The sequence below is a fragment of the Cutaneotrichosporon oleaginosum genome (assembly GCF_008065305.1).
Source record: "Cutaneotrichosporon oleaginosum strain ATCC 20508 chromosome Unknown ATCC20508_contig02, whole genome shotgun sequence".
Classification (NCBI taxonomy): Eukaryota; Fungi; Basidiomycota; class Tremellomycetes; order Trichosporonales; family Trichosporonaceae; genus Cutaneotrichosporon; species Cutaneotrichosporon oleaginosum.
This window is the reverse complement of record NW_027072171.1, coordinates 3,169,999-3,195,016: the sequence shown is the minus strand read 5'-3', so window position 1 is coordinate 3,195,016 and position 25,018 is coordinate 3,169,999. Positions and strand designations below refer to the sequence as shown.

The 25,018-nt window shown below is 62.3% G+C and overlaps 13 protein-coding genes across 13 annotated transcripts; 7 read left to right on the top strand and 6 right to left on the bottom strand.

Annotated features, from left to right (window-relative positions):
* Window positions 1-521: 521 nt before the first annotated feature.
* COLE_02959 (uncharacterized protein) lies at window positions 522-2,269 on the top strand (the record flags this gene model as incomplete). Its single annotated transcript, XM_018423358.2, has 4 exons — window positions 522-746; window positions 816-1,602; window positions 1,637-1,933; window positions 1,968-2,269. 4 exons carry the CDS (start codon window positions 522-524, stop codon window positions 2,267-2,269), a joined length of 1,611 nt encoding a protein of 536 aa, XP_018278441.1.
* A 224-nt stretch (window positions 2,270-2,493) lies between these two features.
* On the bottom strand, window positions 2,494-3,592 carry COLE_02958 (uncharacterized protein; the record flags this gene model as incomplete). Its single annotated transcript, XM_018420388.1, has 3 exons — window positions 2,494-2,531; window positions 2,575-2,912; window positions 2,964-3,592. 3 exons carry the CDS (start codon window positions 3,590-3,592, stop codon window positions 2,494-2,496), a joined length of 1,005 nt encoding a protein of 334 aa, XP_018278440.1.
* Window positions 3,593-5,090: 1,498 nt separating this feature from the next.
* On the top strand, window positions 5,091-7,256 carry COLE_02957 (uncharacterized protein; the record flags this gene model as incomplete). Its single annotated transcript, XM_018420863.2, has 2 exons — window positions 5,091-5,330; window positions 5,364-7,256. 2 exons carry the CDS (start codon window positions 5,091-5,093, stop codon window positions 7,254-7,256), a joined length of 2,133 nt encoding a protein of 710 aa, XP_018278439.1.
* Window positions 7,257-7,288: 32 nt separating this feature from the next.
* Window positions 7,289-7,758, bottom strand: COLE_02956 (uncharacterized protein; the record flags this gene model as incomplete). The annotated part of the gene is made up of 4 exons (XM_018421402.2): window positions 7,289-7,318; window positions 7,353-7,430; window positions 7,461-7,684; window positions 7,716-7,758. 4 exons carry the CDS (start codon window positions 7,756-7,758, stop codon window positions 7,289-7,291), a joined length of 375 nt encoding a protein of 124 aa, XP_018278438.1.
* A 257-nt stretch (window positions 7,759-8,015) lies between these two features.
* COLE_02955 (40S ribosomal protein uS10) lies at window positions 8,016-8,471 on the top strand (the record flags this gene model as incomplete). Its single annotated transcript, XM_018421401.2, has 3 exons — window positions 8,016-8,069; window positions 8,119-8,264; window positions 8,318-8,471. 3 exons carry the CDS (start codon window positions 8,016-8,018, stop codon window positions 8,469-8,471), a joined length of 354 nt encoding a protein of 117 aa, XP_018278437.1.
* A 176-nt stretch (window positions 8,472-8,647) lies between these two features.
* Window positions 8,648-10,049, bottom strand: COLE_02954 (uncharacterized protein; the record flags this gene model as incomplete). The annotated part of the gene is made up of 2 exons (XM_018425786.1): window positions 8,648-9,790; window positions 9,822-10,049. The coding sequence occupies 2 exons, from the start codon at window positions 10,047-10,049 to the stop codon at window positions 8,648-8,650; spliced, it is 1,371 nt and encodes a 456-aa protein (XP_018278436.1).
* Window positions 10,050-10,193: 144 nt separating this feature from the next.
* COLE_02953 (uncharacterized protein) lies at window positions 10,194-10,466 on the bottom strand (the record flags this gene model as incomplete). The annotated part of the gene is made up of 1 exon (XM_018423357.2): window positions 10,194-10,466. The coding sequence occupies one exon, from the start codon at window positions 10,464-10,466 to the stop codon at window positions 10,194-10,196; it is 273 nt and encodes a 90-aa protein (XP_018278435.1).
* A 1,075-nt stretch (window positions 10,467-11,541) lies between these two features.
* Window positions 11,542-13,544, top strand: COLE_02952 (uncharacterized protein; the record flags this gene model as incomplete). Its single annotated transcript, XM_018420389.1, has 5 exons — window positions 11,542-11,602; window positions 11,655-11,866; window positions 11,905-12,435; window positions 12,502-12,735; window positions 12,774-13,544. 5 exons carry the CDS (start codon window positions 11,542-11,544, stop codon window positions 13,542-13,544), a joined length of 1,809 nt encoding a protein of 602 aa, XP_018278434.1.
* A 2,571-nt stretch (window positions 13,545-16,115) lies between these two features.
* Window positions 16,116-17,648, top strand: COLE_02951 (uncharacterized protein; the record flags this gene model as incomplete). Its single annotated transcript, XM_018425417.2, has 2 exons — window positions 16,116-17,452; window positions 17,492-17,648. The coding sequence occupies 2 exons, from the start codon at window positions 16,116-16,118 to the stop codon at window positions 17,646-17,648; spliced, it is 1,494 nt and encodes a 497-aa protein (XP_018278432.2).
* A 64-nt stretch (window positions 17,649-17,712) lies between these two features.
* Window positions 17,713-20,220, bottom strand: COLE_02950 (uncharacterized protein; the record flags this gene model as incomplete). Its single annotated transcript, XM_018420392.1, has 7 exons — window positions 17,713-17,940; window positions 18,019-18,134; window positions 18,167-18,308; window positions 18,342-19,662; window positions 19,706-19,797; window positions 19,836-19,881; window positions 19,964-20,220. 7 exons carry the CDS (start codon window positions 20,218-20,220, stop codon window positions 17,713-17,715), a joined length of 2,202 nt encoding a protein of 733 aa, XP_018278431.1.
* Window positions 20,221-20,589: 369 nt separating this feature from the next.
* On the top strand, window positions 20,590-21,671 carry COLE_02949 (uncharacterized protein; the record flags this gene model as incomplete). Its single annotated transcript, XM_018423356.2, has 5 exons — window positions 20,590-20,663; window positions 20,720-20,829; window positions 20,871-20,971; window positions 21,014-21,044; window positions 21,088-21,671. The coding sequence occupies 5 exons, from the start codon at window positions 20,590-20,592 to the stop codon at window positions 21,669-21,671; spliced, it is 900 nt and encodes a 299-aa protein (XP_018278430.1).
* A 25-nt stretch (window positions 21,672-21,696) lies between these two features.
* On the bottom strand, window positions 21,697-23,143 carry COLE_02948 (uncharacterized protein; the record flags this gene model as incomplete). Its single annotated transcript, XM_018419272.2, has 7 exons — window positions 21,697-21,804; window positions 21,850-22,202; window positions 22,244-22,395; window positions 22,430-22,551; window positions 22,585-22,890; window positions 22,923-23,056; window positions 23,089-23,143. 7 exons carry the CDS (start codon window positions 23,141-23,143, stop codon window positions 21,697-21,699), a joined length of 1,230 nt encoding a protein of 409 aa, XP_018278429.1.
* Window positions 23,144-23,315: 172 nt separating this feature from the next.
* On the top strand, window positions 23,316-24,986 carry COLE_02947 (uncharacterized protein; the record flags this gene model as incomplete). The annotated part of the gene is made up of 6 exons (XM_018426719.2): window positions 23,316-23,492; window positions 23,530-23,694; window positions 23,729-23,935; window positions 23,971-24,603; window positions 24,644-24,841; window positions 24,873-24,986. 6 exons carry the CDS (start codon window positions 23,316-23,318, stop codon window positions 24,984-24,986), a joined length of 1,494 nt encoding a protein of 497 aa, XP_018278428.1.
* Window positions 24,987-25,018: the final 32 nt, after the last annotated feature.

Below are 25,018 nucleotides of genomic sequence, written 5' to 3'. Positions count from 1 at the left end.
TTGAGACTCAATGAATTTAGAAAAGGTCAACCGCTCTCGAGCAAATCTGTGCCCATTGCCGGGGGACGAGGATTACAGTGCCAGATGCTGTGACGGTAAAGAACCAGACAGAATGCCAACCTTTCCCACTTGTAGCACTTGGTATGCTCTCTACCCGTTGCTTGCCCTCTGTAACAAACAGAGCATGAAGCTTGCGAGACATGAAACCATCAAAATGACCTCACATGTAAGATATCCGTGAAATACGGGGCGGGACCAAATCCACGTGTATTTGGCTCCGATACTCCATGCTGCCCACACCACCCTCATCACGCCGAGACCATGCATTTGACCTCGACTTCTGCAACGCTCAGCCCGTCATCTTGTCCTCGTTCCGTTCACTTGAAGCGCCAACGATTGTAGCAATACGCAGAGGCCGCGTGCTATAGCTGCACCTCAACCAATCTCAGCTCTCACGCCTCTCCTAGCTCGCCGATCGTAATCAGCTCCACCTCACCTCCTTCGCTACTTCCACCACCCCGATGTCGACACCATCTCCGCCTGCCGCCAAGCGGCCTAAGCTCGACGCCGAAGCTCCAGCAACTTTGAGCTCTCCGGCACGCGATGCTCCGTCCTTTGCCTCTGCGCCGCTGACCGGGAACGGGGCGCAAAAGGTTAACGGCGATGCGGACGACAGCAGCGACGAGGAGGAGGAACTGCAGCCAGAGAAGGAGGACCTGTCTCATCGTGACATGTACCTGGACACCGTAAGTGAACCGTTGCCTATCCTCCTGCATTTAACGCGTAGTGTCACGCTTGCCCCGGGCTAACGCCAGGTCTCCCGTTCTAATCTCGAATTTGACTTTGAGCGGTTGTGCTCCAAGTCGCTCTCGAATATCAACGTGTACGCATGTCTCGTGTGTGGCAAGTACTTCCAGGGACGTGGGCGAGGCTCTTGGGCATACCGGCACGCAGTAGGCGAAAACCACCGTGTGTGGCTTAACCTCGCAACGGAGAAGTTCTACGTCCTGCCTGAAGGATATGAGGTGACGGACCCGTCGCTGAAGGACGTCCTCGCCGTCCTGAACCCGAGGTATACGGCCGAGGGGCTGAAGGGGCTGAGCGATTTGCGCGAGCCCTCGTACACGCTCGCCAAGACGCCTTACATCCCCGGCTACATCGGCCTGAACAACATCAAGAAGAACGACTACCTCAACGTCATTGTCCAGCTACTCCTGCACGTGCCCCCTGTGCGTGACTTCTTCCTGAACCCCACCACGCCACAACTGCAGGAGAAAGCACGGCCGACCGAGCTGGTGTCCCGTCTCGCGACATTGTGTCGTCGTCTCTGGAATCCGCGCCTCTTCAAGGCTCAGGTATCCCCACACGAGTTCTTCCAAGAGGTCACGAAGCGCAGCTCGGGCAAGTTCCGCACCACCGAGCAGGGCGACCCCGTTGAGTTTCTCGGGTGGCTTGTCAACACGCTTCACCGCGATTTGGGAGGCACCAAGAAGCGCAACTCGAGCATCATCTACACAACATTTCAGGGGCGTGTTCAGATCGAGACGCAGCAGGTCATCATTCACAAGGACTACGCGCGCCCCGTATTCGATCTTTCGCGAGGTAGCGTCAAACCCGCAGCTAGCGCTGACGACAGAAATTCAGACCGTGTCCTCACCATTCCTGTTCCTTGCCCTCGACCTCCCGCCCACACCGCTGTTCCAGGACAACAACGACCGCAAGATTATCCCGCAGGTCCCATTGTCCACCATCCTCGCGAAGTTTGACGGCTTGACAACACAGGAGTTTGGCCCAACGCTCAAGCGCCACCACCTCACTGCCCTGCCGCCCTACCTGATCCTGCACATCAAACGCTTCACGAAGAACAACTTCGTCGAGGAGAAGAACCCGACGATCGTCAACTTCCCTATGCGGGGCGTGGAGATGGGGCCTTGTGAGTATCGGGGTAAAAGTCAGACTGACCTCAGACGTCGACCCCAAACCGTCTGATCCCATTCACATGGTATACGACCTACTCTCGAACATCACGCTCGACACGACTGTCGCGTCGACAACTGCGGGCCAGGCGTCCGGCAAGCGCGACCCCGCGGACGAGGGCGTGACGACCTGGAAGATCCACCAGCGCTGCGGGCGCGGCGGCGGCGACAGCGAGAAGTGGTTCGAAATGCAGGACCTCCGTGTCGACGAAGTCCGCCCGGAAATGGTTTTCCTGGGCGAGACGGTGATCCAGGTGTGGGAGCGACGGGATCTATCAACACCCCAGGCCTGAGCATGCTCGCCAAGATACCCAAGATACCCCACCTGCACGCACTACCCCGCATGTCCCCATATCACCTGCATAATCAAAGTGTACACATAACACATGCAGTGGCTGTTACACCTGGCGCGAGCGCTCGTACATTGTCTCCAGCAAGGTATCGCAAATTGGTATAAGGCCGAAGCCTGATCGGATGACAGAGGTCACCATGTGAACGAAGGTGTGGGCGCGAGAAATCAACCGCGCTTCTCGAACGCGAAGCCCATGTAGAGGTCTGCCGTCAGTTGTGTCCAAGCTTCCACCCCGCGACAACTCACTCGCCGCCTCCCATTGGTCCGAGTCCATGGCGCTCTCGCCACTCTCGTTGATAACGCCCATCCGGCCGAGCAGCGGGCCAAAGTCGCGGCTGCCCTGCTCCTCCTGCAGGATGTCATTGAACGTCTTGCGGTAGATAAGCTCGAGGCCATACTCGCGGGCGAGTGCGACGAAGTTGTCCCAGTCGACAATGTACTCTGGCACATCCTCGACCGCGTCCTCGAGATAAAACCGGTACTCGTGCCCGTACAAGCCCTTGTGCTCGCGCTCCGAAAACGTGATGTGGTAGCACGTGTTGCCGAACGTGAGCTCGCCCTCGGGCAGTTCTTCGAGGCGGTGGCTGGGGTCAGCATGTCTCGCGACAGGAACGGGGGTTCTCCCGATTACTCACAGAAGCAGGGCAGAATTGGGGATCGTGCCGATGAACACACCGCCTCGCTTGAGATATCTCGAGACATTCTCCATCATCATGCGCGCCTTGGCGGGCGTCTCGAACGCGTAGTGCATGCAGAACTGCATGCTGACGTTGTCGTACAGCTCGCGCACCGTGTACTGGGGCGGCAGCGCCTCGTGGATCGGGTTGCTGTAGCAGTCGTGCGCGGCGAAGAAGGCTTCGAACCGGTTCCCGCGCATCGTCTGCCACCGCTCGCGCGCCTGGTCGATCGACGTCGCGGCAATGTCCATGCCGACGTACAGCGCGATGCGCGCCTGCTTCCACTTATTCAGGTCGCCGCCCTTGCCGCACCCGATGTCGAGGACTTTGGCGCCGCCGCCGCGCCCGCGCCGCGCAGTAAACTTGCCGATGAGCACGCTCTTGACCCAGTTGTTGAACTTTTTCAGCCCAATGATCGGCGAGTACTCGCGCTGCTCAACACCGACCTCGGCGCGCTGGTTGTAGTGCGACGCGATCGCCGCTACGTTGCCCACGTAGGATGTGCGTTGCCGCTTCGCGTCGCCGTCCGCCGCCTCGGCCGAGGGCCGCTTGTTGCCGACCGCGGGCTCGTCGCCGTTCCTGCCCATGTATGGTCTCTCGACATTGGACGCCGTCGAGCCGCGGCGCGAAGGCCCGCCAGAGCGCGGCGCGTCCGTGTCCTCCACGCGAGGCGAGGGTGCAGACCATGAGGGAGCGGCACGCTGCATTTTTCGCCGGAGCGGGTTGTTGGCCAGCGCGCGCTCGCGCAGCCCCCTCAGCTCATCGGCCGTAATGGCACGGTATGTTGACGGCTGAACAGGGTTGTATTTGCTCGCGGGCGGGGCCTGGCGGCCGTTGGGACCCACGCTCCGTTCTTCGGAGAGGTGGCGAACCGAGCCCTCCGGCGAGCTCGAAGCTGGAGGAAGTGGTGCGGCGAAACCTCCACTCGAACCGCGCGCCGAGGTGGGGCGTGAAACGCTGCCGCGCCGCACCGGCGCCGGAGGCAGGCCGATGCTGTGGGCGCGGGGAGAGACGGAGCCGGCGGGCGATACGCGCGTGTACAGGCTTGGTGCGCTCTCGTGCCTCATGACGCCCACGGGTGGCTCGGGTGGCGGCATCGACTGCGTGTCGATGGAAGATCGTCGGGAGGAGGGGCCGGGAACCAGCAAATCGTGTGGGTACGCTGTGCTCGGGGAGGAGACGAAGTGTTGGGGTAAGGGATTGGAGTGGAAGTGTGGCGAACGCACACCGACAGCGCCTCGTGCTCCGCCTGGATGCAGGTTTACGCTCGGGGAGGAGAGGCGAGGGGAGCCCGAATGCCCAGAGTGTGACGAGGTGGGGCGAAGTGGCGGGGCCGATTCGTTGAGGAGTTTTGCGAGGTGGGGGCGGGATGAGTGCTCCTCGTCGGGCGCGGAGGAAACGGTGGTGTGGTCAGACCCACGTCTTGACGCGTACGCGTCGGGCTCGTCGTTGAGAAGAGAGCGTATTCCAGCACTGGCCGGTCGGACTGAGGGGGAGGGGATGGGAGAGCGCTCGTGCTGGAACGCAGGGGGAGGGGGTGGGCCGCCATGTTGAGGATACGGTTGCGCGTGTGGCGCGCCAGGCGGGGGCGTCTCCCACAGCGAGGGGCGCCGACTGGCGGCCGGACTGGGGATGTCACAGTCGCGCACGGGGTCGTACACCATTGCGCGGGAGTGGGGCGGAGAGGCGGGAAGCGGGGGTGGGGGAGGGTGTGGAGACAGGGGGGCGACTTTTGCGCGCCGGGGTCGAAGAGAGGGTGGATGGACGCGTCGGGGGTTTAAGCGAGGAGGGCGGTGCCGCAGGTGGACGATACGCGTTGTGCCTGTGCGATGGTTAGTGACGCGGCCTGAGGCTCATGTCGACGTAGTGATGTGATTGCTGTCGTTGTTGTTGTTGTGGATGGGGAGGATGATGGTGGTGGTGAGAGTGGATTTGGCTGTTGATGACTTTGTCGCAAGTGTTCGACTTGGATGTGAGCTTGTACAAATTTGATCCCGCCAGTCCAGGCACGAGCTGGACTAACCACTTGGACATCTCTGCATCACCACTCCCTCAATCGTTGTCTCCTCGCTTCCCACATCTACGATGGCAGTAGCAACAGCGCCATCCACAGCACCAGTGGCCGGGCCGTCCCGGCCCCGCGAGCCCGACACCTGGGCGCCGAAGCGCTACTTGGAGCCCAACCATCCCGACAATGAGGAGGTGCTGGAGCAGGCCGCATACCAGGCAGCGGTGACGCGGCCAGCCGGCGATACACGTACAAACAGGAAATACAAGCCGCGCAGGACGGTCGACTACATGGGCGGGGTGCAGAAGTGGCGTATGGTGAGGTGTATGAGTGAACGCGGCTGACGACAGTTGAGCAAGAAGCAGGCCATCCCCATTACGTTGCCGCCAATACATCCTAATCCGAGCGACATCATCAACCTCCTGCCTCCCGTGGCGCACATAAAGGACCCGTCGACCTCGATCTGCGACTACTTTGTGCATACAAGTATCAACAAGGAACGCTCCCCCACCCGCGTGGTGCAGTGGACGCCGGACGCGCGTCGCTTGTTGACGGGTAACGACAAAGGGCAGTTCACGCTGTGGAACGGTGCGTCGTTCAACTACGAGTCGATCACACAGGTGCACGACGACAGCATCCGCTCCATGGCCTACTCGCATAACGGAACGGCGCTGGTGTCGACAGACAAAGCCGGCACGATCAAGTACTTTACGCCGCACCTGACCAACATCCACGGCTTCCAGGGGCACCGGGAGGCGTGCCATGGCATCTCGTGGAGTCCGAACGACGAGCGGTTTGTGACTGGCGGCGACGACGGTCTGGTCAAGATCTGGAACTACCGCGCCGCGTCATCTGAACGCGAGCTCTCGGGGCACGGATGGGATGTGCGCTGCGTCGACTGGCATCCGACCAAGGGCCTCGTCGTGAGCGGAAGCAAGGACATGCTGGTGAAATTCTGGGACCCGCGCACCGGTAAAGAGCTGAGCACGTTGCACTCGCACAAAGCGGTCGTCAACGCCGCGTCCTGGAACCCGGAGGGGCATATTGTCGCCACAGCCGGCGGAGACGGATACATCCGTCTCTTCGACATCCGTACTTTCCGCGAACTCGAGGCGCTGAAGGGCACGAAAGAGGTGAACACGCTCGCATGGCATCCGATCCACCACAACCTCCTGGCGAGCGGCGACGCCGGCGGCTCCATCGCTTATTGGTCCCTCCTGGCGCCTGACCCAAGCAAGCCCGTGACGCTGCTGGAAGCAGCGCACGACGAAGCCGTCTTCTCCCTCTCGTTCCACCCGCTCGGCCACATCCTCTGCTCGGGCTCGAAGGACTTCACCGCGCGCTTCTGGTGCCGCGCCCGCCCGGGCGGCAACCACGAGATAGACCGCTACCACCTGGGCGAGGAGGGCGCGTTCCGCGCCGAAGCCGAGGAGGCGACCAAATCCCGCTGGCCCGGCCTGCCGCTCGACGACAAGCCCGCGCCGCCGGGCATCGGCGTGCCCGGCCTCCCGGGGCTGCCGGGGCTGGGGGGTTCTATGGCCAAGCCCGCCATTCCGTCCGGCAACTCGACACCGACCCGCGGCCTGCCCGGCCTCGCGGGGGGCATCGCGCGAGGACCGGGGGCGGGCACGCCGCCGCTCCCCCCGCCGGGGATGCGCGGGCTCCCGTCTCAAGCGCAGGCGGGGCCGCAGCGGCGGCAGTGGGGGCGCGACGCGCCAGGCCGCTTCGATGGTCCGCCGAGGTTCGACGGACCAGGGGGGCCGGGCGCCGGCGCTGGCCCCGGCGCTGGTCCTGCTGGTGGACGCTTCGAAGCGCCGGGGCGGTTTGAGCGCGACGGACGCGGATTTGAGCGCGACCCGAGACGTCAGCAGGGCGCGCTGGGGCAGGGCGCACACGGGCAAGGAGGACACGGACAGGGCGGATATGCGCAGGGCGGACAGGCGCCGGGCGGGCAGGGCGGACACGGGCAGGGCGGACACGGGCAAGGCGGACACGGGCAAGGTTTCCAGAACGGGTATGGGCGGCCTGGCTTCGGCGGAGCACACGGTGCACCCGGTCTCGGCGCTGGGCCTGGCGGACCAGGCGGACCGGGCGGACCAGGAGGGCCAGGTGCACCAGGCGGCGCAGGAGCCCACGGAGCCCACGGCGCCCAAGGCGGACACGGCCATACCGGCCAAGGCTTCCGCAACCAGCGCGGCGGGTACGGCGGCGGCTACCAACAGCCGCCCTACGGGCGCCGCTAGGAGACGTAAATAACATGCATACAGTAGTACAACTAGCGGGCGATCTCGTGCTCTGCGAGGAGCTGTGGTTAGTTGGCGGTGCCGCTGCGCACTCACCATATTTGGGATGCCGTTCTGGATGGGGTAGACGTGCCCGCACCCGCGGCATGTCATGTTGCCCTCTTCGACGTGCATCTGGTGTGAGCGCGGCTTCGGCGGACGCACCTCGAGGAGCACGTGGTGCAGGTGCTGCAGCTGCGCGTCGGTCCACTCGGCGGGCATGTCGTCTGGCAGCGCCGTGTCGCCGAGCGAGCGCGCCGTGTCGACGAGCGCAGCCCAGTCGAGCTTGGGGAGGAAGCGGCGCAGGAAGTCGGGGTTGAGCTCGGCCTCGCGCACGACGAGCTCGACGTCGCTGAACACGAGCGGGAAGTTGTCTTTCGTGCAGTTGCCTGCTGTCAGCTGCGCGGGGGGGATACGCACGCGCATGGCACGCCAGCATGTTGTGCGTGATGAGGCGGACCATAGCGGCGGGGGTGGGAGGCGAGGAGATTGATGCTCTGCAACGGGCCGAGGAGATGAACGAAATCTGCCCACACGTAATCCCACGTGCGGCGGGAGTATTTCGCCACGCGCAGAAATTGAATTTCTTTACGCTTTTGTCCCAAACTCGGCCTCAATTCGCGGCTCGCGCATCGCTTTCAACTCACGGTTGGTCACTTTGCCTGCGCCAGCATTCTACACACCTGGTGCTAAGTCGCCCCGTACACAAAACGCATCAAAATGGCCGAGAAGGACTTTGACAAGACCGGCGCGTCCGCCGCCAAGACCCACAAGGTGCGTAGCGCGGGCCAAGCGCGCACGGCAGTGGCAGAGCTCACGCCAGATCCGCATCACGCTTACCTCGCGTAACGTGAAGAACCTCGAGAAGTTCTCGGCGGACCTCATCAACCGCGCCAAGGACCGCGACCTGCGCGTCAAGGGCCCCGTGCGCCTCCCGACCAAGGTGCTCAAGCACACCACCCGCAAGTCGTGAGTATTGGCGAGGGAGGGGAGGACGAGAAGGAGAAGGATGTTGACGCCAGGCCTTGTGGTGAGGGTTCCAAGACTTGGGACCGCTACGAGATGCGCATCCACAAGCGCCTCATCGACCTTACGTCGTCGGCCGAGGTCGTCAAGCAGATCACGTCGATCTCGCTCGAGCCCGGAGTCGAGGTCGAGGTCACCATTGCTGCTTAAGCGAGTCGATGTACCTTTGGTTATCTCTGGCGGTATGGGAGGGGTGGGAGAGAATTTCGGACTGATGACTGACGCTGGCGGCCTGGTGGGCGGAAGAGGTCTTGACACGTCAGGCGTGGGCTCAGGTGTCTTTTTGCACGCGCAGTACTGAGCTTTGCTATTCATTGCACTCCATGCTACAGACCCTTCTTTAGCAGGCGCTCGACGCGCGCCGCCTCGCGCAGACCCGAGATGACGGCGCCCGCGACGCTCCCGCGGTTCTCCATCTCGGTGTGTTCGCCCGCGAACCCCAGCCGTCCATTCCACAGCGGGCGGCTCAGCTCCTTAAAGTCCATAGGGGAGCGCTCGCCCTCGCTTATGACGCTGGGCGTGGTCGTCGCGCCCCGCGCGTACTCGTCCGTCAGCCACGACGTGAGGTGCACCTCCTCTGGCGGGGGGCCAGCGACGCCGAACCGTTTCTGGAGGAAGGTGTGGAACGCCGCGCCAGCGTCAGCCTGTTTGAGGAGCGTGGCGGGCGTCTCGGAGAGGTATGCGAGCAGAATCGGCGCGGGGCCGGGGGGCAGCGTGCCCGCGGCAAAGTTGGCTACGATGAGCGTGCTGCCCTCGAGCACTTCGAGGGCGGAGCTGCCCTCAGTCGGCGGCGCGGCGGTGGGGAGGAACGTGTATCCCCCCGTCGTGGCTGCGTTCGGCCACCACGCTTCCGTGTACCGCAGCAAGAGCTTTTCAAGCACGCCCACGTGCACGCCGCGCACGACGGACGCGTAGCGCTCCGGCAGGGCCGGGCGGAAGATGTCGAGCGAGTGCTTGAGCACGCCGAGGGGGATCGTCACGATTGCTGTTTTGGCAGTGTATTCCTCGCCGCTACCGGCGGTGACGGAGACCCCGGCGTCGCCTTCGCGTATCCCCGTGACTTTGGCGTTCAAGCGGACTTGCACGCCGTTGGCCTTCGCGTCGTCGAGCACGCGCGACACCAGCGCCTCGTACCCGCCCTCCGGCGCGGCGTCCGAGCCAGAAAAGTTCGTCGCGGCCTCCCACCCGGCCCAGCGCGCCGAGGCATTTTCGAGCTTGAGACCGAGCGGTACTTCGAGGGTACGGGCGAACGCCTCGGCGGTCGCCTTGTCCGTCGTAGCATAGAGCGGGGAAGTATCCGCGAAAAGCGCGGAGGCGAGGGACGCGCCGGGCGGCGGGGGCGGGTGCGGCGTGCGCGCGCCCGCGACGGCCGCCGCGAGGGCGCCGCTCAACGCGACCGCCGTGTCCTTCGGCAGCGGGCCCGCGGGGCCATACAGCCCCGGCTCGGCGGGTTTGGGGAGGTGCGCGGCCTGCGTCAGTCCTGCCAGACGAGATACTCACGACGCCCAGCTCTTCCGCAATGCCCCGCGCCGGGTTGCCCTCTTTGTACCCGTGGATCCAGGAGCAGCCGACATCGATCGCGTGCGCGCCGTGTACCCAGGTGCGGGCGCGGCCGCCGACGCGGTCCCGCGCTTCGAGGACCAGCACTTTGCGGCCGGAGCGCGAGAGCTCGCGCGCGGCGACGGCGCCTGCCCAGCCTGCGCCGATGATGATGGTGTCGAATGTCATGGGTGGTTGAGAGATTGGGTTGCGACGTGGATCGGATGTGGATGTGGTGGGCTGGGGCGGATGTCCGGCCCGGGCCGGCTGAACCGAGGCACAGTCGTTGGCCCGAGAATCGGTTACCTCCGCTTCATCCGAGCGTGGTGCGTCTCATGGAACGACATGCACGGGCAAGGCGGGGTTGGAGGCGGGGTGCGGCCTACGACTCTTGTCGTTGACGTCGAGGTCGCAAGGCTTGGGCGGTGAGGCTGTGGATGAAGCTCGTTGAGACGACTGCAATCGCCTCAGGCACATGCGACCGCCGTGACTGACCGCACCAGACACGCCACAGTCCACCTCCCAGGCCAGCTGCTCCAAGGAGCGCGCCTCGGATGCTGCCGCGCGGCTGGCGTGTGCTAGGTGGGCAAGAGTACCTTGAGCCATTCTTCGACCACATCCATCAGCGCATCACATCCGTGATCGGTGACGTTGGGCATCGTGTAATCTCGGCCGTTCCTCATGTCGACGCGTTCCCCCGATGCCATCGTCATGTACTGTCACGCGTCGCGTTGTGTGTGACGTGCGTGTAATGAACGGGGTGTAGGCGACGACTGTAGGTTTGCGTAGCGCATGGTAGATGAAGAGCGCACTGAACATGTATGCATCCCAAACAGCAAACAGGCCTCCCTCCCAGAACAACAGTGCTCGCCCGGCTGCACCTGCTATTTCCGAGGTGCCACAGGCACAACGCCGCGGCGGTATCTATCTCATGTGGCCATGTGCCCTGAGTGAATGGGTTCCTCTCATTTCATCCCTGTGCCTCCTTGGACCCCGCCAAGCAGCCAGAGTCATCTCTCATCACATCTCCTCTTGTCCTCGCACACGTCGTGCTATCGACTACGACTACATTGTCCAAAGCTAGCAACAGCGCTGGCAATCAGGCGGCCTGCGCGCGCGAACAAACCCTCGCCGAAATTATCGAGTGGTGGAGGACGTACGTGCGCAGAACGCGTCGAGATTGAATCGGTCGAATCGGTGACGAGCTCGGGGGGAAGGAGCCGACGACGACATTCCTGGGCTCGTGGCTTGATCTGTTCCCGCTCCACCGCACACTCCCCCATCAACATCATCAACAACAACAACATCCTCCTCTCCTCCTCCTCAACCTCCCTCTCCCTCTACACACAAGCCTCAGAGGCGGCCTAAAGCGCCAGAGCGCCGACGCCGCCGTCCATCCCCTCCCCCACCGCCCCCGCTCCCGGACCCGGACGGCGATCGCCTTGGCTCGTGCCCGCCCCTCGTGTCCCCCTCCACTTTCTCCTCCACTCTCGTACATCCGTCACCCGACCATCCCACACTCGCCGTCGCACTCCCACCGGCCCTCATCACAAACGCCTGCTCACGCCTCACACAATCCCCCTCTCCACCACTCATCATCGACCTCCTGCGTCATTAGATGGCAGGTCCAGCGAGGGGGTCGGCTGAACAAAACACAAACAACGACCAAAACCACGACAACATGACCGTCACCCAACGTCGCGTTCGCGCCGCGGACCCCTCCGGCCCGGAAGATCGCGTCAGTGAGTATACACCCCCAACCCAACCCACACCCGTGATCACGTCTCACTCCAGTCACCGAGCCCGGAATCAAGTACACTTGCGACATTTGTGAGAGCCCATGTCGTTGGGCATGCCAACTAACCCCAGGTGGAATCGACATCACCCATACTGTCCGCATCAAGTGCGCTCATCACGACTGCACCGAGATCGACATCTGCCCCACTTGTTTCAGCGAGGGCAAAAAGGTCCAGAAGCATGAGCCTTGGCACGACTACAAGGTCATTGTGAGTATCTAAGCATCTCGCACGCGTGCTAACAACAGGAACAGCACTCGTACCCCATTTTCAGCAGCGACTGGGGCGCAGACGAGGAAATGCTTCTCCTTAACGGCTGCCAACTCCACGGTCTAGGCAACTGGATTGAGATTGCCGACCACGTCGGCACACGTACCAAGGAGGAGTGTGAGCGGCACTACATTGAAGTGTACCTCGGTGTCGGCGAAGGGCCAGATGTCAAGAAGGACTCTGAGATGCCCCACGAGACGCCTGAAGACGAGCACTACAGCGTGTTCATGCCACCCATGGACCGCACCTTCGACATTGACCCTGATGAATTCCAGCGCCGCAAGAAGGCGAGGATAGAGGAGCTGCGTAGACCTCAGCCACTCGCAAAGGCTGCCAAGACTCTCACGTCTGCTCCGACCAACCACGAGGTCGGCGGCTTCATGCCTGGCCGTCTCGAATTTGAGTATGAGCTCGAGAATGACGCGGAAATGGTGATAAAAGACTTGGAGTTTGGGCTGGTGCTCGAGCACGGTGGAGCCGACCAGCCGATGGCCAAGGTTACGCGCCCTGTGGAGGAGGAGGAGGAGGAGGAGGAAGAGGAGGATGAAGGCGGCGACGAGGATGAGGAGGAGGAGGAGGACGTCAAGCCCAAGATTGAGGAAGGCGAGGCCTCGGGTAGCACTTCGCCGGGCAAGCGAAAGCGGGGCGAAGAGGAGGAGCCGACCGATACCGAGCCGACTCTTGAAGTCGAGGACGCGGATGAGCTCGAGGTCAAGGTTGCTCTCCTCAACATTTACCGGTACAAGCTCGACAAGCGTGTGCGGGCAAAGGACATTATTTTCGACCGCTCGTTGACGCAGTACAAGCTGGTGAGCTCGCGTCTCTATGGGCACATAGCTAACCGCAGCTCACAGGTCAGGACCGGAAGCGCCCGAAGGAGGAGAGGGAGCTCATCGCCCGCTTCAAGCCGCTCGCCAAGCTGCAGACGGCCGAGGACTTTGAAGTTTTCTGCGAAGGCATGCTGCACGAGACGCAGCTGCGGCGCAGGATCGCCGAGCTGCAGGAGTATCGCCGTATGGGCATCACGACGGGCAAAGAGGCCGACGATTACGACACCAAAAAGGCCGCGCGTGCAGGCCAGCGGCCGGTTGTGACGCGCGAGCCCGACCCGATCCGGACGGGCGCGCGCGCGAATGCCGGGCAGAACCGCTACTTGCACGGCACGCCGCCGGCGGACTCGCGCGCCGTCAGCCGCGACCCGCCGCCGGTGCGCGCGCGCCCGGCGCCCAAGCCCAAGGACTTGCGCAATGCCGAGGGCATCGAGCTGCTCACGCCGATGGAGGCGACGGTTGCGTCGCACACGCGCATGGCGCCCCTGCGGTTCCAGGCCGTCAAGCTGTCCATGGTCGTGCGCAACGAGGCGACGGGCGGCAAGCTCCGCCGGCGCGATGCCCGGCTGCACCACCGTCTCGACGTGAACAATGCGTCGAGGATCTGGGACTTCCTTGTCATGACGGGCCACTTGAAGCTGGCGTACGACGCCAGGATCAAGGCGTTTGACCTCAAGCATGGCGAGAGGGGCTGGCCCCGCCCGCCGAGCGTCCCGATCCCCGCTGGCGGCCCGCCCCACCCCCTCCCGGCCTCGACCATCTTCCACAACGGGACGGTGGGGATGTAACTGGGACCTGCGGATCGGCGGATGTCCCGGTGTTTCTTTTCTTTACTTTTGGGCGCGGCAGCAGCCGCTGCAGCAGACGAGCAGAGCGAGATGGATGGAGGTCAATAGTTGTACCACTACTACTATGCATAAGATGTAGTCTATGCGCGGTCGCCGAAGAGGGCTGCGCCGCGTGCGCTGAGGCGCATGAAGCCCATGCGCGCGTCCATGTCGTCTGGGGTGCTGGAGTGAGCGGCGAGTTTGGGGCTCGGGGTGGGGTGAAGAGGGGAGTGTAAACAAGGCAGATGAGCGAGCACAGTGTAAGCTGCCCTGCAATCCGCGAGCTAAGACGAGACTCCTGGCAGCAAGAAGACTCACCGCTTCGCTAGCTCCCCGCGGAAAGTCACGTCCTGGAGGGCGGGGTAGGCGAGGGTGATGGCCGGGATGAAGATGACGAGGGAGACGAGGGCCTCGGCGATGATCTGGGGTTAGTAAGGAGGGATCGGGGGGAGGAGAAGGGAGAAACGAAGAAAGAGAGAGGAGGTAGAGGGTATTACGGGTAAAAAGATGGAGGAGGAGTGGGAGGAGGAGATGCGCGGACAGCCAGCGGTCGCGTAAGTGCATCGTGCAAAACAGCTGTTCACACCTTTTCGCCGCGAAGGGGACACGCAAGCTATGCAGCGTAAACTCACACTTGTTGGCAGCGACGCGCCAGGTTGCCCGAGAGCCTTGAGCGCACTCAGATCTAGCGTCAGACATTGCGAGTGCGAGGTTAGGAGGGTGAGCTATCATCTGCCCGTCGAGTCAAGGTAAACCTTGGGCATGGTTCGCGTGCAACCAGGCGGGTCCAGAATACACGTATCGGGGATACGCCTGTACAGCTTGCGCTCCTTGTGCGCGCCCGCTGCGCGCCGCGTTGCGCGAGAGCAGAACAGAGGAAGGCGAGGCCTGGGGCTCGCGAGGTAGCCGTCAGCACTCACACTCATACGCCGAGAACGCGGCTGTTGTCAGCAGAGTGGCCTCGGTGCAAGCTCACCATGCAAGAGGGCGATGGAGGCGAGGGCGACGAGGGCGCTGGCCAGCATTGTGCGTGGACAAGGATGTGGATGGTTGATGAGCAAGTGGAGGAACGCATGTTCGCTCGTGGCTCACCCCCACGTGGTTTGGCTCTGAGCCTCCCGACGCCAGCATCGGGCCCGGCGCGGCGCAGCGCCTCATCTGCTGATCTCCATTCTTGACGCAGCGCTCGAGCGCTTGCTTTCCGCTGACCCATGACCGAGGCGCGAGGCGCCCAGTCCTCGAACGAAAGGCGAGGACGGTGTCTGCTTGCCTTGCCGCGAGGCGCTAGGCATTGATGGCGTCCAGGATCCGTCGATTGCTGGCTGCTGGCTGCCTCGTTTCCTGCGGCGGATCTGCGTTGCAGCCTACTATTTCTGTAGCTCCGTGTTCCCTGCGCTAGAATGCAACTCGGATCTCGGCACTCGTCTCTGTCTCTCGCGTACGTACGTCAAGAGAGGTAGCCGCGTCGCCATCCGTCTTCCATTGGCAACTCAGCCCGGTCAACGGTCAGCGGTCAGCGGTCAACGGTCATCGTCCGCATCATCCGCCCGCACACGCAGATGTGCCAGTCCCAGTGACGTATTCCGTCGCCGTCCCCGCGTCTCTCTCGATCCACTCGATCCGCTCCATCCACCTCGCTCGATCCGCTCTCCTAGATCTCCTTCTCATCTGGGTGCGCAGTCGACAATTCAGCAATCAGCATCGATTTCTTTGTCATTCCTCACCTCCTCACTCCGTCGGTGATCAACCCCGCTGAACCGAGCATCTCAATACCGAACTCCTCACCTCCCCCCAACATCCCCACCGGTCTAAACCTTCCATCTCTCCACAGCCCTCGGCCTCCGAGCCAAGCCACACTCCATCATGACAGGCAGCGACTCGAGCCGCGCAGGCTCCGCCGCCCCCGACGACGACCCCTCGAAAAAGACGAGGTGAGTTACCGCCGGCTCGAAAGGGCATGATAAGCGACGCCCTCCGGCCCGTTCTTCCAGCCTCCCCCCCCGCTGGCCCCTCTGCCCATCTTGACGTCCTCGCCATTAGTCATCACTTCTTCTCTCATCCACAAACACAAACAATGTCAGAGTCGCCAGAATCTAACAATGCCAGTGCAACGCAGATTCGCAAGGCTCAGAATCGCATCGCACAGCGAGAGTTTCGTTTGAGGAAACAGGTGCGTCTCTCACGCTCGGCGACACTGACAGCAGCAATACGTGAGTTCCCTCCGGTGGCGAGAGCGTCCATCCGGCCAACGACGAGCGATCCCGGCCTGGGATGCTCACCTCATCTTTCCCGGTCTCCGCAGCACTCCGCGTCTCCATCCGCATCCATCCCACCATCACTGGTCACGCTCTCATCGCCATCGCGGCCCCACCCCTCCACCGTGGCCGCGGGATGCTTTCCCCACACCTTCACCCTTCCCCACACCCACACCCTCTCACCCTTCCACTCCACCTTCCCTGCTTACCATAGATCCGCGATCTCGAGGCCCGCGTCGAGATTCTCTCTGGCGACAAGGATGAACGCATCGAACTCATGCTACTACTCGTGCGCAATCTCCTGCATGAGAACAAGGAGTTGCGCAACATGATCAAGAACATGTCCCAGTTCTTTGGTGAAGGCAAGTTGCCTTTGTCTTTGTTTGCTGCCAAGCTAGCTTGGCACCCCATCAACTCGATGCTGACGGCTGCAGGCCTCGGCTCATGTCTCCCGCGCCTCGGCCTCACGCCGCAGATGCTCGACGCCATCCTGAACCGCGCCGACACGGATACAGCCTACGAGGCCTTCGTCCAACTCAAGGCGAGCAAGGAGCAAGGCGGGAAGAACGACCCAACACCCTTCTTGTCTAAGAAGGCTGCGCGCGGGCCGATGCCCCACTTCCCGCCCACCCCAGCGAACGCGCCTAAACGCAAGCGACGAGGGAAGAAGGACGAGGACGACGATGACGACGACGATTTCATGTTCGACTTTACTGGCCAGGCCGAGGCGGCCAAGAAGGCGCGCGGTGAGACATCCGCCGCTGGTGCGAGCGGCAGCGGCGCAGCCATGTCGCCACTGAACGGGCTGAGCGAGTTTTTCTCCAAGGGCGGCGAGTGGGACTTTCTCTTCCCCGATCCCGCCAACTTGGGCGTCCCCGGACCTGGGCCATCCACAATGGCGACAAGCACCAACGAGGTGGTCGACACAGGCGGCTTTCCAGTTCGGATGGGCGGGGGCGGACCGCCTCTAGGCGCGGGATTGCAGCGCGGCGCGACGAGTGGCATCCGCACCGTGTCTTCCGGCACGTCGCCTGCCGTCGGCGTGGTGCCCCCGCCACCTAGCAACTCCGGCACTGGTCTCGGCCCCGGAAGCACGCCGAGCTCGCTGCACGAGAGTGCGCACAGCCCCAACGCCGAAGCCGAGCATCAGCGCAGTCTCCGCGCCGCCGTCGCGCACATCACCAACTCAGTGCCGGACACCGTATCGAGCCCGCGCATCGTCACCAACCCGAACAACATGACGCAAGCGCAGGTCGAAGAGCGCCGGCGTTTGCAGGAGCAGTTGCGCAAGAGCATGGAGGGCGAGGAGGCGACCGAGCGCAAAACCGAGGCTCTCCAACTGATCACGTACCACCTCAACAACTTCCGCATCAACCACGAGTACAAGCTGCCGCCGTCGCTCATGCCGACTACCGTGCAGCGCACTATGCCGCACGAGCACGCGATCGACGGCATACTGTTCCCCAGCATCCGCGACCGCATGATCCTGCTGCGCGGCAAGTACGATCTCGTCGAGGCGTTCCATGGCTACATCACCGAGTTTACGCTGCATGGCGATGACGCGCTGGACCACCGCAACTGGGAGGCGTCGGAGCGGTGGCTGCGCGAGTTTGGGTGAGTTTCAGTGCAGATGACGAGCAGCGCTGACCCCAGTGAACTTGCCGACGAAGAGGTTTTCGCCGTGACGAACAGGTGGCGCGCGCAGCGCGGCCTCCCGCCAGTCCACCCAGCCTCGTCTGGTGGCGAGGCTGGGACAGGTGGGCTGGGCACTGGCGCGGGCCTGGCCGCCGAGTTCCTTGCAAATCAGTAGTTGTGTTATAGAGCTCCCTTTGGAATGTATTTTGTACTGTCTCGGCCTGCATCGCATACATCTACTATGCCGCCTCGGCTGCAGCCTCGTCGAGCTCGTGTACATGATCCAGCCCTTGCCCGGCGTACAGGCGCGAGAGAGGCGTGACGGTAGTAAGTGCCATCTCGAGCACGGCCTCGACGCGCTCGCGCAGCTCATCACTCTCGCTCGCCACCTTCATGGAGATGAGGTCGACGGTCGCCTCGGCCCCGTCAACCCGCACAGTCATGGCGAGCAGGTCGTCGTCCTTATCCTTGGCTTCTGCCTCTGCCTCTGCCTCCCCGTCCGCCCCGCCGTTCCCCTCCTTCTCTTCTGGCTTGTGGCCCGCGACACCTGGCCGGCTCACGTCCCCAAAGTGCGCCTCGAGGAACATGTGGAGCGTGTCAAAGTCCGACGACGAGCCCGGCGCGTGGTCGTGGTGCGCGTGCGGGTGGGGATGGGACGTGACTGCTGTCAGCTGCGGCGGCGGGGACACTCACGCTTCACTGTCGCGGGACTCGTGTCGATGCCGAGAAGCACGACGAGCGCCGAATCGGCAATCATGTCGTTGCTCGTATTCGAGCTCCACTGCATCTGGACTTCGACGTCCGAGACGCGCACGACGCGGATCGCGTTCATGACCTGATGTCAGCGACGCATGGTCGTCAAACTCACAGTCATCACCTCGCGCCCTGCCGCGTCCACGCTGTCCTCCACCTCGCCGTACATGCCCTCGAGGTGCCACCGCACCACGCTCCAGTCGACGCCGATGGGCAGCGAGACCTTCTGCGTGATTGCGCTCGTGCTCAGACCCGTGAAGTCGCGGAGGTCTTTGGGGTCGAGCAGGGTGTACGAGAAGTCCTTGGAGACCAGGAGACCCTTGAGCGGCGCGCCGTGCTCGGGGCGCTGCTCGGCCAGGCTTCCGATGGCTTTGACAACGCGCTCGGCGCGGAAGGTCAGCGTCAGCGGCTCGAGGTTGCGCGGTGTGTGGATGTTGATCTCTTGTCCGCGCGTGGCGTACGAGTCGCGCAGGGCAGCGCGGAGACGGCCCATCTGGCTCGCCTCGCCGTGTACTAGCACCACGTGCTGCGCACCGATGGCCTGGATGAACTTGGAGTTCTGGGCGTAGTCGACGTGCGCGCCGAACGAGATCTCCTTCACCGTGCATCTGCGAGGGATGTTGCGGCCGCCACGCAAACTCTCGATGTGTTCCGGCTCGCCGAGGAGCGTACGCGCCATGGTGCCCTCGATAGAGTAGCCCGTGACGATGACTCCGTTCTTGGCGTCCGGAGCCCACTCTTCGAGCAATTCACGCGACAGACCAAAGCTCATGAACTGCGCACTCGCCATGACCACACACGGCTGCCTGTGGTCGAGCCGCTTCGGGTCCTTGAGCCACTTGACGAACTTGAAGTCGAAGGGGTTGTCACGGCGCGCGAATCGCGAGCGGATGTTGGCGTTCATTGTATGCACGTACGTCTTGTACACCTTCATGCCGCGCTGGAATAGACCCGAGGCGAAGTAGATCGGCACGCCCTGCAGCTCGGGATGCTGGTCCCAGTACTCATCGAGAAGGAGCGCCAGCTCCTGCCCGTTCCCGAAACTCGGGATGGGCATGAGCACCTTACCCCCGCGTCTGACAATGTTGCTGACCAGCGTCGTGAACTGCTCCTCCTTGTCCTTGCGGTCTGGAAGCGTGTGCACGCCGAACGTGCTCTCGCAAATCATCACGTCGGGCCGGATGGGGGGTACCTCCGCAATCACGAGGTGGCGGTCCTCCTCGCGACTGTAGTCGCCCGTGTACAGCACCTTCAGACCTGCAATCTCGATGAGAAACATGCTCGCGCCTAGCACATGCCCCGCGTGGTACGGTGTGAATCGTAGCCCTCCCGTGATGACAATGTCCTGGTGATAGTCGACGGCAATGGTGTTCTGCCATGACGCCTGAACATCAGCCTCATTGTACAGCCTTCCTGACGAGTCCGAGTGCTGGTCGCTACTGTCAGCGATGCGGTGGGGCATTCAAAGTGAGTACGCACTTGATGCGGACTGTGTCCATCATGGTCAATCCGTAGATTGCCTTCGTCGCATGTGTCATGTACACCTTGCCGTTGCCGTCACGGAAGTTTGTCTGGGTCAGCGCACCACTCTCGCCGTCGCAGTCCCTACTTTTTCCATGATGTAAGGCAACGCTGCTGCATGGTCGACATGGAAGCTGGTGTTAGCTGGACTGAGCGGAGAGAGGGCCTCTGGCCGGCGGGCAACAGAAGGCTGGATATGTTGTGTAGGACACTCACTGAGTAACGAGAATCGCGTCGACTGTTGACCAGTCGAGCTCGTCGATGAACGGCAATCCTCCCAGCCCCGGGTAGGCGGGATGCAAACCGGCATCACATACAACTGTCCGCCCGCGGTGTTGAATAACGCAACAGGAGCGACCGACCTCCTGCCCCGCACCGAGCATGGTGACTGAGAGGGACGGCGCATCCTCCCCAGCGGGAGTGATGACCTCGACGCGCGGCTGCGGTGCGCGGTGTCGCCTGCGATGGCTCATCCTGTCCTCTGTGCTTGTGGAGTATGAGAAAGCGAGGAGGACGAAAGAGGAGGATTTGTAGATTTGGGGTTGTTGGTGGCAATTGAAGTGGAGAGAAGGTTGCTGGTGGAGGTTTGGGGGGGCACACGAACAATCAAAGTTGAACATGATCATCGAGCACTCTCTCCTTCATCCTTTTCTCTCCGTCCATTCCACTTTTCCTCGCGCTCGCTATCGTTTCACTCGGCACCGTCATCGCCGTATACCCTAATAGACAGACAAAAGACCGCAGCGCGGCGGACATTCGTACACAGCATCTCCCTTCATCGTCTCAGCATTCATCTCTCACACTCCACCTTTCCCCTCCACCCTACACTACACGTCCACAACATGAGCGCCACTAGAACGGACTCCCCCACCCCGTCGACGGTCCCCACCTCGGCTCATACTTTGGAACCCAAGACGTGAGCCTCTCATCCCGACGCAGCTCCTCATCGTCTCAGGACTGACATCACCCCAGAGCCTTTGCATCCAGCCTCCAGGAGTACATCTTCAACAGCGGGTTCTGCGGGCAGCAGTTCGCCGACATTCAGGTGGTGTTCTTCAACACGTCGCTCAAGCTGCACCGCCGTACGTCTCCCTTTCTCATACTGGGCTAACGCTGACGACAGTGATCCTCGCGCGCAGCCCCTACCTCGCACACCTCATAATCACTCTCATGCCCGGAAGCACGCTGCAGCTGGCGTTCACGGATGAGAACATTACCGAGGAGGTGGGTCATATTCCTCTGTGACTGTACAAAGCTGACGCTCAGGCCGTGTACATTACCCTGCAGCATCTTTACAGTGCGTCACCGACTGTAGCACGAGGCAGGCGAGCTAATTACAGACCCCTCACTGGAACATGTCACTGCGAAGAACGCCCGCGCGGTTCTCGCCGCCGCTCACCTCTTTGGCGAGCCCGACCTTGCCGACGTGGCGTACTCTTGCGTTTCCTCCGCCATCTCGGCGTCCAACATCAGCGAGTACATCGAGTGGGTCGGGATATCCTCCGCTCCCAACGGCAACGGCTTCGCTTTCGGGAGCGCTGGATATGAGTCGGACTATGGCGATTACTCGGCCCGCCTGAGACGCGACGTGCTCGACTTCCTTCTTCGCACGCTACCGGAGCAGATCAAGGCCGCCCCCCAGGGAACGCTCGCCACTGATCCGCGCCTGCTCGCAGCCTATGTGCCTCTGCCTTTCGAGCTGTTCAAGCAGTGCGTGGAGAGCCCAGACCTCCCAATTTCCTTCATGCAGGACCGCTTTGCGTTCGCCAAGCGCGCGATAGCTGCGAGGAAAAAGGCCGCTGGGGTGTCGCAGTTCGAGGAGAGCGTCGTACTTGCTCTCAAGGATGACGGCGATGGCATGGCCGTGCATGTCACCCGCAAGCCCAAGCGTAGCCGTGCAGCGCTTTGGAAGGTCGAGGGATAGGTCATATCTGCATATATTTATAACACTAGTGGAACGTCATCTTCAGCAGGCGGTCGTAGTCTTCTACGACCGACTGATAAGTCTTGGCGAGCGCCTCTTTCCTTTCGTCAGGCGTCATCGTCGAGAGCATCTCCTGATTTTGTCAGATGTGAAAGTATGAGACAGGAGCAAGACGTACGTAGTTGAAGCGGTATAGGCGCGACTTGACCTGGAGACGATAAGCGCGCACCTTGTCTGCGTCCTTGCGGTCGAGCTGGCGCAGCAGTAGCATCTCCAGCAGGCGGTCGAACTGGCGCTGCGCGATTTTGTACTTCTTCCGCAGCCCAGCCTCCCACGCAGATCTGACTCCGCGCTTCTCCGCCCCCACGCCAACAAGGAACAACGGGTCGTCGGGCACGCCCTCTTTGACGAGGAAACGTAGGTCGTTGCGGTCACGTAGGTCTTCGAACGCCTCCGCGGGATCCTCGACCGTGAGCTCGGCGACGTCCGGGCGGCTGAGCATGTAGTCGAAGAGTGCGCTGTACAATCGTGCTTGTCATCAGCCAACGCTCCAGCCTCACGGCAACACTTACATCCATGCCCGAGGTGCTGGTACGGCGGGAGTATGACGAATTGGCTGAGGCGCAGACGGATCTGATCGGGATAGTGCCAGAAAGGATAAACAGACGTGTAGCCCACAAAGTGGAACGAGTACCCGCCCGCCGGGCGCTTGCGCCGCTCGAACCTGCCGTTAGACGCCACGCGAAGGCACAACCTACAGAGTGAAGAACTCCCACGCGTCCTCGTCCTCCTGGATGTAGCTGCCGCCCTCGATGTACAGCAGGACAAACACCTGCATGCGCCGGTGGTACTCGCGGAAGCGGGGAGTGTCCCACGTCGACTGCTGTCAGCTTGTCGAGGGGGTCAATCTCACGTGGTACACCTCGAACACGACGGCATCGTCGTCGTCTTCAGATGGTGCCGCGGCACCGTTCGCTTTCCCTTTGCCTTTGGACGTGGCCGCCGCCCGGGAATAGCTCGCGATCTTGTCTCCGCAGGGCGTGAACCCCGAGTCCGCCTTCACAGTGGTGTCAAAATCTACAGCGCTCTTCGTGTAGTCGGGCGGAATGAACTTGTACAGCTCGCGCTCAACGTCGTCGGCAGGCGTGTCTTCGCTGTCGAGCTTCTCGTCGTAGTTTATAGACAGGTACTGCTTCAAACTCCCGCTGGCGAAGCGGAGCTATCGTCAGCGGACTCTTGTAAACAGCTCACCTGGATGGAAAGGTCACGGTAGCCAAAGATCTTCTCTTGGTCGCCGAAGATCGGGTACGTGAAGGTTGGGTGGAAGGGCTCGACGGCTGCGCGATCGGCGCCCTTTAGCTGCGCGTCCTCTTCGTCGGGGCGCACTGCGATTAGATTCGGAGGAGGAAGAGCTCACCAAGCTGCAGCTCAAGAGCCTGGTTGGAGTCAGTGACCCAGTCTTCGTCGCTCATGACGGATTATGGATGGATGGAGATATGTGAGAATCGAGGATACGCGTTGACTGTCATCTTCGCCAGAGTGGAGGTCCACCCAACATTACCGGGGGCTCGGATAAAAACCATGACAAGATGTAAACAAACAACTTGCCGATGCCGATGAGATTTAGCCACAACCGCATCCGCCATGGACACACCTCCAAGCCGCTCATCACGCCGAAGGCTGCACGCAGACTCAGCTAGCCAGTCTCCCTCCGTAGACGTGGACGGAGAAGCGCCAGGAACGCCTGGTCCGACACGAGCACGCATCGCGAACCTCGAGAAGCAGGTGCAGGAGCTCGTCCGTAAATACCAAGCTGAGCAGGTGCGTATACCGCTGGCTAGCCACTTGCTGATTGTAGCGTAAAGTCGAGGCGAATGTCCGAGACAAAGAACGGCTCGCTGAGGAGTGGGCAGACGAGCGCGCGCTCCTCCGACACCAGCTCGAAGTGGGGGGAGCCCGGTCCTCAAAGTTCCAGTGCCAAGTCGAGTCGAGCAAGCTGCGTGAGCAGTTGAGCCACGACGAGGTGAACTGGTGTCTGTGTCATTATCTGACAACAGTTAAACCTTCTTGCCGCTGTTGCGGCGCAGAAGGCTGCGCTGGCGGCGGCCGACGACGAGTGGGCGGCGCTCGAGGCAGAGATGGCAGCGCAGTCAGCGAGAGCTCAACGCGTAACGGGTGAGCACGCGCTGGCACTTGCCGAGAGTCGCGTCGCAAACTCCATCGATGAGTTGGTGAGCAAGGACGCCCAGATTGCTGCGCTAGAGGTGAACTGGAGACGTGGGAATGGAGCTCACCTCAGGCCCAGCTCGAGTCCGCCAACACTAGTCTCGCGCATCAGCAGGCAGCTGCGAGCCAAGCGCGCGTATCGACTGAGCGAGACGGCCAGGAAGTGGCCGAACTGCAAGGGCAACTCAAGGAGCTCAAATCCAAACTCGCCAAGCTTGAGGAGTCACATCGCATGCTGGGCGAGAAGGAGGCCGACGCACGCGCCGAGATCAAGCGGCTCCAGAACGCCTCCGCGAAGAGCGCTGGGGATGGGGAGGAACTAGCTGAGCTTCGGGCACAGCTCAGAGGGGCCAGGGCAGAGGCGAGCAAACACGAGAAGGCTGCCGACGCCGCGCGGGAGGAGGCAGAAGAAACCAAGACCGAGTACAAGGAGGTGCTACGAACTTTGAAGGAGAAGTACCGGGCCGCCAAGGCGGAGTCTGCGCGCCTCGCTGGGGTTGAGGAGGAGCTTGAGGCTCTCAAATCTGCCCCGGTCAAGAAGGCCCCGAGGAAGAAGGCTGCCGTCGCCGATGCCACCCCCGAGAAGCCCAAGAAGAAGGCCAAGGCCGTCGCCGCCTCTCCTGACAAGTCCACTAGGGTCCGAAAGACGAGCCCCGTGGCAGACGAGTCTGAGGACCAGGCGCCGCCGAAGAAGGCGCGCAAATCGGTACGTGCTCAGCTCCCTCCAAGACTGCAGCTGATGACAGAAATCCAAGCCGCTGCAGGAGAAGGAGGACAACGACCAGTCCTCGTCGCCCGTGGTGGCCAAGTCCAAGTCCAAAAAGGCCGTCGCGACGCCAGCGGACAGCGAGGACGAGGCCCCAGCGGTAGCGCCCGAGAAGAAAAAGAAGAAACGCATCCTCGGCGGCGCGATGCCGGCGTTCACATGGGATCCCATACTCAACGTGCGTGCTGCGTGGTCACAACTGACGACAGAGCGGAGACGGTGTGATACCCTCGTTCCTCTCGCCCGTGTCGGGCAAGAGTGGGGCGGGCACGATTCCGCGTGCCGGCTTTGGCGCGCTAAGCGCGAGAACGACAAGATTCTAGCATCTAGTATACACGGCGTGGTCACTTGCAAA